Source organism: Epinephelus moara, chromosome 1 (genome assembly GCF_006386435.1).
Source record: "Epinephelus moara isolate mb chromosome 1, YSFRI_EMoa_1.0, whole genome shotgun sequence".
Classification (NCBI taxonomy): domain Eukaryota; kingdom Metazoa; phylum Chordata; class Actinopteri; order Perciformes; family Serranidae; genus Epinephelus; species Epinephelus moara.
In genome coordinates this window covers 27801701-27816100 of record NC_065506.1, presented here as the reverse complement: position 1 = coordinate 27816100, position 14400 = coordinate 27801701, and the positions used below count along the sequence as shown (strand labels likewise).

Here is a 14400-nt window from a genome sequence, read left to right as displayed (position 1 = left end):
TCATTTAAAAAATCTTTTTGCTCTTGATTTTCACCATAATGTTACCTCCATTGTTCTTTTTTGTATAAATTGTATTTGTATTCTTGTAAACATGGTCGCTGGCATCTGTTTCAATGTCGACTGTGTCAGACTTGTTTTTAAAAAATCTGATGCACATTATACAACCACATAAAGGACTGTTCATTACTTATGAGAGGAGAGGGGGTGGTGCAAAACTAGGAGGGCATATCAAATAATTTTTTAAGCATTGGGGAGGGGCTTATGTTTTTTTTTGTTTTTTTGTTTGCCTTAGGGGAGAGGCATACAACTTAAAATGGTGGTAATTTGTGTTTATTTTACCACAGATTTTTAAAGAAAACATGCTTTCCAAACCTGCGAGGATTTGAAGGGCATGTTTTCTTTAAAAATCGCCAGAATTACACCATTTATCACAGCCAGAAACTGTAAAAACAGAAATTATCATTAGATTTTCAAATTTCTGATGGTCCTTGAACAAATTATGTCAGATGATGACTTCTATCAGAAAAAACAAAAACCTAACCAAATCTGATCTGAGCTTAAAATAGTTATATTTTATCAAAGTCACTTTAGTCTACATGTCTCAATTAAAATGTTGCCATCAATAAACCTTTGCACTAACTAGCCAGCATGCACAACAAGAGTCAAAAACCAAGGCTTTCTTCAACTCCAGGATTTCGTCTTCAATTTTTTACTTGAAACATAAAGGGGGAAGTTTTTAAAATCTATCAACTAATGTATGGTCAATCTAGGGTAATGCATTTTCACCCTAGTCAGCCAGGGAGGCTCAAGGAAAAATATTTGTAGCTTTGGAGAAAAATAAAATATTAAAGGAGTCACACCCCTGCCACCCCCTACTCTGACAAGTACAGAACAGTCCCTAATATGAGTGGTTGTTATCAATAATGGTTGGTTGGTTAGCTAACTTAGCTAGCTGTTAGCTAACTAGGTTGCCATGGAAGATTACAGTTAGCTTAACAACGTAGTTCCTAGGCATCACGTTTCTAATTTATAACGACTTCGAAAGCGACTTTTAGCAGTTGGAAACTGAATTAGCCTGATTTTACCTTCAAATGTATCATTATTTTATTAGCCATACATGCTAACAGCTAATTAAAACGCACATGAAGAACGTGGTCCTCCTGTTTGAAGCCTGAATAATTTAACCGATTCAAATAAATCTTTATTTTTACCTTCAAACTTTTAACAAAACTCTAAAAACTAAAAAAAATATTAAAGTCTACTTTGACAGTACCATTAAGTCGCATTACAAGTCTTACATGTCTGTCCTTCCTTACCGTTGACCTTTTCATGAGTTTCGGTAGTTTATATAATGACAACGAACAGGAAGCTGAAATAATAGCTTAACTTTATATTTTTTAAAAAGTATTTTGTGTAGGTTTACACCTCCCTCGTACAGTTTAATGTTGTCTGTCTGTTTGTTTTTATTTATTTCCTCTTGTTCTGGGTGATATTATTGATTCATATGTTAAAATTATAATTTTCAGTGTTACAAAAACAAATGTCTCTGTACAATGCAGTTTTATTTGAAATAAAATCATTAAAAACAAATAACTTTAATCAATAACCAGGTTTAACTTACCCTAATTATGTGACCTTTCTATTCCTCTTCCACACAGTGAACTGCCTCGTTGATTTATAACTGTACTCTATGTAGCGCTTGTGCACCACCTACCGGAGGACACAAGTATCACAGGTACACCATTTTCCTTTCTTTTTTTTATTACAATACAGATCTACATTGTGGTACATTATACAAAAAAGTATTAAAAACATCTACATTGCAAGTTCAAAAGAAGTGCACAAAATTAAAAACAGACTTTCTGAAAGGCTCTACACCAGTTATCAAAACGTCAGTTTAAAAAAAAAAAGTTTTTGCAATAAATAAATATAAATTACACGAGAATCATAATGACAAGGTCAGGTAATTCATTAAGGCACATCTCACATCCCAAAATGTACCTCGCAAAAACAATATGGCAACTCCCTAAGGACAAAAACAAGCTTATTTTCCCAGCGTAAAAGGGAGCAGCATTTCTCCTTTTAATAAGAATCATAAAACATGTTCAGCATTTAAACTACCCTGCCGCAGAAAAGTTTATATATTAAGCAACTTTACAGAACATCGCCTGTCAATTCATGAAGTTTGAGATTGGTTACAGTAATAGAGAAAAAAAACAAAAAACCACGAAACAAAAAAAAGCAACCGTGTCACTTCAGTATTAATTAGAGAGACAGTATACACCATGGCTTGACCTGCAGTCTGAGCATTATTTTACATGACATACACATGAAAAGCCTTGAGACAATTATGAATTTTGATTAGGAAAATGTAAAATTATTGCTGAGATAATGGATGCTTTTTACAAGCCAATTTGGTTGAGTAAGGATCCATCACTTTACACTATTAGAGTGAAAGCGACAGACAGCCCCAGAGCACTTCTCACATTCAAAATGTCTGCATAGTTTGAACTTTGACAATTGCTTTTGAAAATAAATCACAGCAATGGTAATCACACAATTTCTCTAACAGTATTTTTCTGGCAAAAAAAGTAGAGTAATCATTAAACATGTTTCCTGTATGTTCAGTTTCTGACCATTGCATGCCATTAGCACTCAAACACACAAGCAACATTGCAGCTCACTGATGACGCTGCAATTAAAAATCTACTGTTCCCTGCAGTGTACACATATTTATGCAGAGTTTTAAACGTCTTTACAGAAATATGTCTGAGAAAATGTGTGAAAATGTGATAAAACCTATTAACTGGCTTAGCGTAAAAATACATGTCTTCAGCACCTTTCAGACAAACAAAAACATTTTCTTTACAGAAGTAGTGCTTTGCCATTTCTGTAATTTAAAAGGTTTTGGATGTACCGAGAGCCAAAACACTGTGTATTTACAAAATCCATTTTAAAAACATTTGCTTTATAACATGCATTGTCATTTCATTGGAGGCTGTACAAAAGAAATAAATAAATCACTTTTGTCATTCCAAAAGGCGGAGGAATGTACTGCATGCATGGTCTAACCACATCTATCTGAGTCAATGTGCACCAACAAATCAAAATGGAGTGTTTCAAAACTTGTAGCGTGCTTCAGCTGTGAAAATGACGAGAGATTACACGCACATGCATCAAAAGCTCATTAAATTCATAGAACAGTTGTATTAATGATCCCTGGGGTAAACAACATCCTACAGACGCGTGCATTCACACATATGGAACAAACAGGTTGGAAAACATTGCAGCAACATGTTGAAGAGTCATTCCAACATACACAAACAAAGCTGGTATTAGAATAGCTGGTGTTTTTCATATGCATACTTACAGTTTGAGAAAAATTACGAAGAAAAAAATAGAACAGTCTTGATATGTAAGAAAAAGTGACAAAATATTTACATAACGTTAATACAGAATAACCAAAGATTCAGAATCAGAAACGGAGCCTTGAGAAAAATTCGCTTCCTCAACCTATAAATAACACTAATGCCCATAATACGTTTTTTTTTTTGTTGCTTTTTCTGCTTTCTATAAAAAAAGAAAAATCAACTCTATACAAAAGTTTAAAAAAATACCCATATAAAAAGGAACATTACGTGGAAAAGAAACGTCTAACTAACAGGTCTAATTAGGGGGGGAGTGGAAATGAGAGGTCTGCCACTGGAGACAAATCCAGGTGATGCCATGGATAACCCTACAGGGGGATTCAACAGGAGCAATCACCAGGTTTCTTTCATGTCTTCTGGCAGCTGTGGAGGAAGTGTGTCTGGAAGGTGTGCGGCCGCCTGCGTGGACGCCAGAGTCTTTTGTTTTTTGGAACTGCAGCAGGGCTTGAAGAGTCGAGGATCAATGATCACCTCTCCAAACCGCCCCTTATAGACGATCCCACAGCACACCTTTTGCCTAAACAGGAAAAAAAGACACAGTTAAATCATATTAAAAAGCACAGATTAATTTATTAAACTTGCCCTATCGCATTGCCAAACACAAAGCTTTTCAATGAGAGCAGCAGCTCACCTTTTCCAGTACGAACGGTCCAGGAAGGAGAAGATGGAGGGAGTCGGGCGTCTTTGTTTGGACTCGATGTCTGAGCCATCATCTGACTGGTTGCTGTAACTGGGCGACTGCGCTGGAGACACACTGGAGGTGGTGCTGTGGGCGTCTGAGTCTGCTTGGTAAACAAAATAAATACTTCAACATTGCCATCAAATTGATTTGACCAATTTCTGACTATACTTCAGTTAAGTTTATACAATAACTTTCCAACTGATCTAACAGGCACAAAGTGACAATTGAAATAAATCATTAAATAAATAAAATTAAATAAATCCAAATTAGGATGAAAGTAGGTCAACAAACAGCCTAGATTCAAACTAGGGCGAAAACTACCAATTATGTTTATTATCAATTAATCTTTTTTTCTAGATTTTTTTTGGTCTTAAAAACAAAGTCAGAAAATAATGAAAATGTCTGTAGCATTCTACTAAAGCCCAAATCTGCTTGTTTTGTCTGACCAACATTCCAAAACCTAAACATGTTCTTCATCAAAGAAGATTCATAACATGAAATTTTCACATTTAAGATGCCAGAAACAGTTAATTTTGCAGGGTTCATACAGCTTAAAGCAAATGCAATTTTACTCAATTTTTTTTTTTTTATAAAAAAAACCCAAACAAACAAAAAAAAAATAATAAAAATTCATAAATACATGAATGTGGTAAATTAAAAAAAAAAATCAGAGGTTACCAATTCTTTTAAATTGTGAAAAAAATTGTGAAATTTTACTTTGCATGTCTGATCATTTGTTAGACTCAAAAGATTGGTTTAAGACATTATAATACCAGTTAAGGCTTTGTTTTTAGATCAATGAATTCAAGGCCTTTAAGACTTTAAGGATCCGCAAAAACCCTGTTCTGGCATTTTTTCCTTTACATAATAAATCCCCAACTTATCAATAATGAAAATTGTTGCTGATTAATTTTCTGAAAACTGACTATTTGTTTCAGCCCTGATGTGAACCTAAAAATACTGCAGCTACACAGTGCATGCCCTAACCCAAAGAGCCACAAGATGCTGCTATTACAGTCATTTTTATTTGGGCTTCGATGAAAATGACAACAAAAACAAAACTGACATTGGGTCAAATTGCATTTATGTGTGTCACCTTCATATTAGGCACTTTCTTGTGCTTTAATTTTACCTTCTGTTAACAACAACAACATATAGTCCTTGTGTGACAAATTCAAATTTTTAAAATATATGCGAAATCTCACAACTCATGCAAGTTGCTTGGTAATATATTTTAACAACTTACTTTGTCTCTTTAATTTGTGAAGCTTCTTTAGTTTGCTTTTCTTCTTTCCATCGCCGTTCTTGATCTTCTTGGGTTTTGTCATCTTGAAGCCTGGTCCAGCTCGGGCATCCACCACCTGAGTCACACCAGGCAAAACATCAAGTCAGTTTTAAGTTATGACATGGCAACTGGACAATTTGGTGCTCATTACTGTGTGTACACATCACTTACATGGTTCCAGTTCTTCTTGGAGCCATTGGGAAGCTTCTTCCACCTCTTCACCAGCAGCACACAGGCATTGCAAATGTCTCCAACACGGTCTTCTGACAACCTTTGGGAAAATGAATGAATGAAGAGTGATTGCAAAAGTTGAAGCTGATGCATTCATTTTATTTTCAGTTCATACACAAACACACACACACGCGCAAAACACAATACAGACGTGTCATATGAATGAATGAATGAGAGCGGTTACCCAAAACAGAGCCCGAACGTCTCCTCATATCGACTGCTGTCTGTGAAGCGTGAGCTGGAGGACTTGGTCTTGCAGATGCAACAGCCGTCGTTACTCCGGTAGATCTTTGACTTGTGGAAGCCAAACATAGTCTGCTTGTTGGTTGGTGTTATGGCAAAAAATCTGGAAACGGAAAACAAAGCTCGGTAATGAGCACCCTGGATGTCTGCAGACAGTTGTGCTTTCTACTACCGAAAAGGGGGCGGTCCCTACACGCACACACATACAGACACAACCGAGACACTCTTAACCCATAAATTAAACATATCCTGTATGAAAGTCACGTTTTAGGTAAGAGTAATGATGATGCATGACATATACTGAGCACAAACAACCGAATAAGCACGACTTGCTTTGGCTTAATCGACAACATGTAAGCATCTTAAGGAATTTAAAGTCAAGTCGCGGAAACACCAAAACAGCATAAAATTAACAGACAAGACTGCCATTATAGTAACATTATAACATCATGTCATTAGCTGGGTTAAAGTGACAAAACATAAATGACCAGTTATGTTACATTTGATGTGGTAGCAACGGGTACAGGCACCCAAACTTTCCAGCACTCTTCAGGGTTAACGTCTGGCGAGTCACAGAAACGTTACACCCACAACATAGCGTTTTACTACCGTCAACTGGCGCTAATGTTACTTTTCTCAACACCGGTCATTACATCGGAGACTTTGCGAATTTTCTAGCATAAACACAACGAAAACAGTTGGTGATATATATTGTTAAGTTGGAGATGTGTTTGCAGTGAAAACTCGACAACAAAAAGCGGGCAGCAGCGCTTTTTGAAGTGAAGAAACAAAAAGCTACCGGGCTATTCGCCGAATAATGTGTGTACGTTAACACGCGTGTCTGAATAACACGCAATTATCAGCTTAGTGCGGTTCGTATATGTTGTCGATATTTTTGATTAAATGTAAAAAGTTGCGATTAAACCCATCTTCCCCTTTAAATTCAAACTTTTGCCCGCTCGAGCGCCAAATACGGCTCATTGTTGTTAGCTGTTAGCATGCTAGCTAGCCGAGTTCGCTACCATTACCACGCCACGCTCTCGTTCACTTCCACGTTATCCCATTGTCGTCTTTGTACACTTAGCTCGCAACAACTGGAAACGAACACGTCAGGCTACGACTGCACCACATCCCCACCAGTTTCTTCACACACAACAAATAAGTATAATGTGACAAATGTAATGTCGATACAAGAGAAATAACAGTGCACTTACTGAACAAAAACTTTGAATCTTCGCCGTATTCTTTCCACGCACTGCGCATGCTCTTACTACTACTGCATACAGCTGTCTATTAGAATATCATTAGCATAAAAAGCCGGAATGAAAGGAGTGAGCGTAGAATGACCATATAAGGAGTGCAGCCGTTGGGTTTGAACCTGGAGTCAACCAATTGCTGCTGTCCTCGCGTACGCCACACACGACATGCATGATGGGAGGTGTAGTGAACGAGCGGGAGGTCTCCGTGCGGTCCCAGTTGTTAACGGCTTTCTTTGGAACTCAAAGTCCCATAATCCACCTGGGTTAAGCCTTTAAAGAAAAACAGCTATTTGACATGGCGCGAACGAGTTTGTTTACATTTTCTCAGCTGAGAAAGCACACATAGCAGAAAATATTACAGCGCGTCTACACTTAAATCATTGCAGTTAGTTTTCAATTTAATTATTTGACACAAAAGTGACTTTAATTAGATATACATTTAATTTTTAAAATATTTTTGGAATATTTGGCTTTTAATAAATTGAACAAAAGTTGACCAAAATACAGCCAACAATTATTTTCATTTACAATTATGTAATATAATTATGTTATGTTTTAATTTTTTTGGACTACATTTTCTCAGCTGAGAGAGCACATATGGCCGATATTATAAATATACTTACAGTGTTAAGAGATGTTTTTGGGATGTACAGATTATTAGTTACCCTGTTTAAATTGTAATAAGTAATGTAACCATTTTAATTACTCAATGAAAGTATAAAATTAATGAAAAACTGATTGACTCTAATACAATTAAATATAAGTTTAACGCATTACAGATGCTTTATTCTTAATATATTTTTACACTGTACACTGTTGCTCACTTAGCAAACACTACATTACACAGCTATGTCAATAAATGTACAACAGTATTGGAAAACAAAAATATAAATTTCCCAAGATGCTCATGTGTGGGTCGTACACAGACGAGTACAACACAGTCATTCCAGACGTTGTTGGCACAGAAAAGAAGTCCTTCACATATTAAATCTCTTGTTCTGCACAGTACAGTTCAAAGTATGTAACGGAGGAGGGTCCGGTAACACCTCAAGACACCCCGGTATGGAGTCTGTAGGGGGGGTTGAATTTTCTGTTTGTGGATATTGCATAGCAAGAAACAATGATGACAAAATCAGGAGTGGGAAGGAGCTGTCCTTCTGGCTCCTCACATGGGAAGCAGGAGATCATCCCTTATCACGAGGAGTCTACACGGATCATCACACTGTTCAGAGAAGAGGGCAGATGTAGTGTCAGGGCTGGGATGATGGTTGGGGAAAGGGCTGGCTGGAGGTATTTACACGAAGGCTGTCTTTGTGATCCACTGTGCACGGAAAGCTGGGTCAAGCATCTCGTCGGACTTGTGTGTGGAACACAAGCAAAGACTCGGGGTATTTTCCTTTATCCAGCTGAATATAACGTCCATCACTGGATACAGCGTTGAGCCACACAGTCTTATTATCATGCAAGAAGGATCGTTTTCTCTGCTGAAGGTATTCCATGGAAAAGATCTGCATACTAGTACATTTCTCCGGGACAGGCCCAAATGTAACAGCCATTATTTCCATGTATGTGAATCATATTTCACACTACAAACCCCCTGTCATACACATACTTATAAAGCATACTTCTACATCATTTGCTTTAAGCTCTGCGTAATGACATTGGAATCTGAGTTGACAACAGAGCAAGCAACTTGACTGATTTAACAAAATAATACTGTTTTTCTCTGAAAATATATTAACAGTTTTGATCCTCCCTTTCCATTAAATATAGCCATTGTCAGCAGTTCACGATAACAATGAAAATATTTAGCTTTCAATAAAACATTATAGCACAAGTAGGTCATCGTCGATAATGTGAAAATTATGGTTCATAATAGAAAACATATTTTTAACATCTAATGGCAACATCATCGAGGATAAAAATAACAACATATCTTGAAAGGCTCATTGCACTTCATATATGGCAATTGTAACAGTAGCTTTAATATAAGCCAGAGAATGTCCTTTGTTCAAGTCGGTTTCCTGCATATAAAAGGTTCAGTTATTCTTTTTAGTGGTCCCCAGTGATCGTCCTGGTCGGGTACAACTGGTGGGAGGTTGGTTTGGTTTCAGATACCAACGCCTTTGACGAGCGAAGCCTCCAGGGTGATGTTGAACTCCTGCAGAGTCTGTAGCACTCTGATCAGTGAGTTAACCAACGAGCGGTCCTTCATCAGTGCGGTGTCTTCGTACATCTGAGCAGTGATTGGACAGTCTGCGAGCAGAGCGATCCAGTGATGAAGCAAATGGTCTCTGAGAAAAGAAGACACACGTGTGAAGTCAAAACAGCACCAGAGACTGTCAGTAGTTACTGCATATCCCAATACTCCAAAAAAGTAATTTGTGACTGTGGCAATGTAAAGGCTAATTTCAAGAACAAACAACATTAAACTGTAATTTAAAATCTCTTCCTCTACAAATGCTTGTTGAAAAACTGTAATACTGAAATTAAAAATTAATTTCATTAGTGATTCATTTGTAATTTCTTCAATGTACTGATTATTTGTTTGGCCTATAAAATGTCGTCACAATGTCCCCGAGCACGAGGCGATGTCTTACTTTTATTTGTCCAAGCAACAGTCAAAAACAATGATATGAAACAGACAGAAGCAGCTATTTCTCACACTCAAGAAGCTGGAACAATGAACAAAGTTTGGTATTTCTTTCTTGATAAATGACACAAACAGTTGCTCCATCATCCAAAATGTTGGCAATAAATTTTCTAGCAATCGAATATTCAATTACTTAACTAATTGTTGTGATGCCACTTTTTTGTACAGATGAGTCAAACATAGAAAAGGATAAAATCACTGTGTAATCAATGCACAGAAACATCCACCCATCTTCAGGGGAAACTAAAGGAAACCAATTAAATATCTGATACTTAGAGAATCCTCAAAGGAGAGATTGTTTTCACTTGACTTCCTGCAGGTCAGGATGAAAGGTCAGACACAGAGTGGAGCATCATTTCAGCAGGAATGATTAATTTGTATCCTGGGGGCTTAGGCTTGATTTATAGTTGTGGTATAGTGGTAATTCATTTTGATCCTTGTTAACAGTTTTCCAAAAGCAATGCTCATAACAAAGAATATATAACATTAAGGCATTAAATCAAAAGGAAAACAATGTGGTTATGAGGTAGATACAAAGACTATAGACGTATCATAACCAAAGTGTCTTTAACTATTCCAACCTGCTGCCTAAAAGTCCCCCAGTCTGAAGTATGCTGAGGAGAGGAATGTCACTGCAGCTTAAATCTTGTGTTTACTAAACAAGTTTGATCACATCCATTCTGAAGACTGAACTTCATTTACCTAACATTTAAAAATGTTCACTACACCTAAATGTGTTTCTGGAGGTTAGCGGGTGCTGTCGGCCTACCTTGCACCCAGACAGACGAGCATTTGGAACTTCCCGTCCTTGCCGATGTTTCTGGACGTGTTGTTGATAGCGCGCATGAAGCGGCAGAAGTGGCGCACTCTGGTTTGCCAGTTTTCATCTGGAGTCACCTCCCGCTGCTCTGCACTTTCAAAGTACACTTGTGACTTTTCTGTAAAAGCAAATAATAATAATGAAATTAAATGAGTAACAACTGATCACACAGTAATATGAGTAATATGAAGGTCTGTTTGAGGGAATACTTGAGTGTTTGATGGTGGAAACATTTGGACTTTGGGTAGAGTGGAAACAGTGGAAACTGCTTATAGTGATAGCTGTTGCAGTGATCAACCGCTTCAATGGATCTGAATCACGCCTATACAAATGCTGTTAAAATAACTGGCCTATAGTAAACAGGTAGTCCACCTACAGTGTTCATGTTGGGTCTTTTCATATGTGACAGCATTTGGGAAACTATTTCTTTTTACGCTACTCCTGTAGGAGCCAGAATGTGTATTTAACCGTTGTTGTTTATTATTTGTTTAGGCTGCACACGTTCTTTTGGTCACATATACTTCCAGTAGTTGTTACTGACACCTGTTCATTCACTGGTGAGGCGGCTCTTAGACAAAGAGGGTGAGTTTTTGGCTCAAACATCACGTAATATTTCATTTCATCTCATTTTGCTTTCGTTATCTCAGTTGTCTGTTTAATAAATCACCATAAAATGCATCCTTGGACTTTAGCATGGAGTCACAGTTATGAGCCTACTCAGCCTCTTGGCAGCTTTTTCATTGATAGTGTAGTCGCTACAACTCCCATGACACTTTGCATCACGGTACCCATCTGCTGCCACCTGGCTACGTGAGGCTGGTGCTGCCTGCACACTGAAATTATGACGGTAAAAAGAAAGTCATTTTCTCTCTATGAAAAACGTAGTCTCCTCAAAGCGTCTGGCTGCTAGAGATAGACATAGAAAAGGAATGCGCATAGGGAAAGCACCTGTGGGTGAAGCCAGCCTTGTCATGTGAATCGATAACGCTCGGTCACATAATGCCTCAGGAATGAGATAGCTGTATTTTGAAACAGTCAGTACAATTAAGTATTTATTAAGGCTGTCCATTTCATTAGTTATTATCAACTTATAGTGATCAATTTGGCCTGCACAGACGTGATCACTAAGCGGTTTCCACTTTATAAGGGCGTAATGATGTCGAGTCTTTACCCAAGAAGTCCCAGATGAAAACATTCTTAAAGAGTCGGGGTGATTTGAAACCGTGCTGGAAAACTTGCTCCAGAGCCCAGACGAGGCCGTACTCCCCGCACAGTAGAAGAGTCAGACTGCCTCTCTGCGAAGAGCAAACACAACAGGAAAATTCAAGCAGTTAGAACTGATTATAAGATTGTTGTTTTCTCATATGTGACAAATAGATGGAGAACTTTCTAGATACTATTCTTAACAGCTCCTCAGATCCAGTTATCTCATTAAAATGACAACTTCACTTCCCCATATCTTGCAGAAAAAGAAGTCTAAGGTGCAGAGTATACTGGACACAGCTGTCTCATATGTGGATAAAATGTGCATAAAAAGTAGAATATAACAGCATCTATATTCAAATGGTGACAGAATACAAAGTGCATTTCAATTTTAGACATTCTTTATTCTTAGGTTCCCTACATTGTTCTGTCAGTACTGTAAAGAGGTGGAGTTGAGAGTGAAGGGGATTTCCCTGTGAAAAAAAACCCTTTGTACTTTGTATAAACAGTGAATCACTCCTGAAACCTATAATCAACAGTTTAGTTACAATAGGTGTCTCCTTTGAATTATAATTATCACCCCGTGTCCCTTAATAAGTAACAATTAGCAGTGTTGGTGCTTTATACGACAGAAAAAATAATTCTTGGCCGGGACAAATGATGAAGAACAATACCAACTTCTAAAAAGACTCAGAAATAATTCTCCTTTAATGTTTGAACAATGTGAGATCCACCACACAGCGTTCAGTTACTGAGGGGCTCGGGGACCACCAGAGCTGAGAGCTGCTTTTCTTCATTTGTGATGAATAATAGAACTACATGTTGGGGCTCGTCTAGACTGCCGTCTCTCACCTCCTTCTCCGGTTTGTGGAAGTGCTTCACAATCCCATTGATGGCCTCTCCCACTCCCTCCTGGATCTGACCTGTGTTTAGCTCTGGATAAGAAGAAAAGATGCAAACAAAGATGCTGTGAGACAACACGAGGAGGGGAAAAGTCTCATCCAGGTTTTTATACACTGTTTTTGTCAATGTGAAGGTATTAAGAACAAAACTTCAAGCATTAGAGAACAGAAAAAAGTGGACAACAATGTCATCTGATGCACGTTTCCCCTCAGCTAGAATGTAACAACAAGTCTACACACCACTATTATTTATGCTGGCCTTACATTAAGTGACTTTTCAAGCAATTTCACTGTCACAGACTTTGAATGTCGGAATAAAGTCATGAGAGCCTTGCTAGAGTTGTGGATCTTGGTCATTTGGTGTAACATGGTCATAAAACACAGTCTTTGTTTTATCTTGAAGTTCTGATGAAATCAACACCTCATCTACATCATTGAGCTCACTGTGCCCTGGGAGGATGCTGTGGAGGAGGCCTACGAGCACAAGAGACTGGAGTACACCGAGACGGCATCTGACACTGAGCAACGCGGCTGGAAAAAGCGAAGGTTTGCCCAGTTGAAGTTGGCTGCAGAGGCTTTGTGGGCAAGTTAACGACCAGGCTGCTTAAGGAAATGGGAATTCGAGGCGAAGCCCAGCGTCACTCCATCACAGCCCTCTCTGGAGCAGCCGAACAGGTAAGCTGGTAGCTATGGATTAAGAGGACAGATGCCACCGGGGCCTCGAAATACCACTAACAACAGCAGGGTACCAGGTAGTAAAGGCAGAGGGGGGAGCACCTGGGACGCCAGGTGTTGCAGATGAGCCCTCTGGAGGTGTCTTGGGCCTATCATCGAAACACCAGTGAAGGAGGGTACCCACCTGATGAACCCAGTAAAGCCTATCCTCCTTAAACCCCCAACCTCCCTTCCCCTATCAATTCGGAGTGAGCAAGAGCCCGTGTGTAATTCAGTGTATCTGATCCACCTATTGGCACTTATTTTAGCGAAAAATCTTAATTTTTGAAGTGGTTCGCCTCTCAGTCCCACTGTCTCCTCCCACTAGAATAGCGCAGGTAACCAACAGAGGCTGGCAGCAAGTTGAGGCATCAAAATCCAAAATCTAAAGTTTCTACGCAAACAAAGTTTATTTTTATGGATAACAGATGCGGAATTGACAAGAACACAGTCAATATGTGACGCCTTTTATCTTGTGTTTGTAGAGTTATGCGTTTTGCGGACACATAAGGAATTGTTAATATGTCATATTTCTTAGAGGGAGTTTGGTGTAATATTTGCCTCCAGGAACAGGATGGAAGATAATCTCAAGGGAAATTGAGTTGTAGTCTTGGAAATAGTGACCCTGAAAGATCCCCGGTCTTCGCAAACTCCTCTAGTGTGACTAAAAACTCACGTTGTCTTTAGATCTGAAACAATGTCAGACTAAAAGTATTTTCAAAGTGTTGTAGTGTATGTTTGGCATTAGGTGTTGCTACAGATGACTCATGATTGTGCAGCTGAGTAACTTACTTGGTTTGCTGTTTGGCGAGATGGTAACAAACCTCCTCATCATCCCAGGCGACTGCTGCATCGGGGGTGTGCGGCACATCCTTTCATCGTTCTCAGTGCTGGGGGTCATCAGCTCTCCCACCAGGATCCTCTCCAGACTGCCGTCATCCACGCCTTTCCCTAACCACCTGCCACACGGAAACCTGCAC

General features: G+C 38.6%; 2 protein-coding genes across 6 annotated transcripts in view; both read right to left on the bottom strand.

The window, feature by feature from the left end:
• Positions 1-1728: 1728 nt before the first annotated feature.
• Positions 1729-7198, bottom strand: sinhcafl (SIN3-HDAC complex associated factor, like). 2 transcript variants are annotated; one of them, XM_050051385.1, is made up of 6 exons: positions 7084-7198; positions 5811-5972; positions 5567-5666; positions 5357-5471; positions 4060-4213; positions 1729-3945 (listed from the first exon to the last, which is right to left on the bottom strand). In XM_050051385.1, the coding sequence occupies exons 2-6, from the start codon at positions 5936-5938 to the stop codon at positions 3762-3764; spliced, it is 681 nt and encodes a 226-aa protein (XP_049907342.1). In that variant the 5' UTR covers positions 5939-5972; positions 7084-7198; the 3' UTR covers positions 1729-3761. The 2 variants fall into 2 exon arrangements, with proteins under 2 accessions (XP_049907342.1, XP_049907352.1); XM_050051395.1 differs by having other exon boundaries at positions 4060-4210.
• A 690-nt stretch (positions 7199-7888) lies between these two features.
• Positions 7889-14400, bottom strand: part of dennd5a (DENN/MADD domain containing 5A) — a 42414-nt gene continuing 35902 nt past the window's right edge. For all 4 annotated transcript variants that reach the window (XM_050040644.1, XM_050040663.1, XM_050040652.1 and 1 more), the window contains 5 exons: positions 14213-14394; positions 12657-12739; positions 11773-11896; positions 10551-10719; positions 7889-9422 (listed from right to left, as the gene is read on the bottom strand). In XM_050040644.1, coding sequence (XP_049896601.1) covers positions 9239-9422; positions 10551-10719; positions 11773-11896; positions 12657-12739; positions 14213-14394 — 742 coding nt within the window. In that variant the 3' untranslated portion in view covers positions 7889-9238. The remainder of the gene's footprint in view (positions 9423-10550; positions 10720-11772; positions 11897-12656; positions 12740-14212; positions 14395-14400) is intronic.

Coding starts and splice junctions, on each gene's coding strand:
- sinhcafl (XM_050051385.1), bottom strand. CDS start 5,938: ATGTTTGGCTTCCACAAGTCAAAGATCTACCGGAGTAACGACGGCTGT. Junction 4,214..5,356: donor TCACAAATTAAAGAGACAAA/GTAAGTTGTTAA, acceptor TTGTTTACCAAG/CAGACTCAGACGCCCACAGC. Junction 3,946..4,059: donor GACCGTTCGTACTGGAAAAG/GTGAGCTGCTGC, acceptor TTTCCTGTTTAG/GCAAAAGGTGTGCTGTGGGA.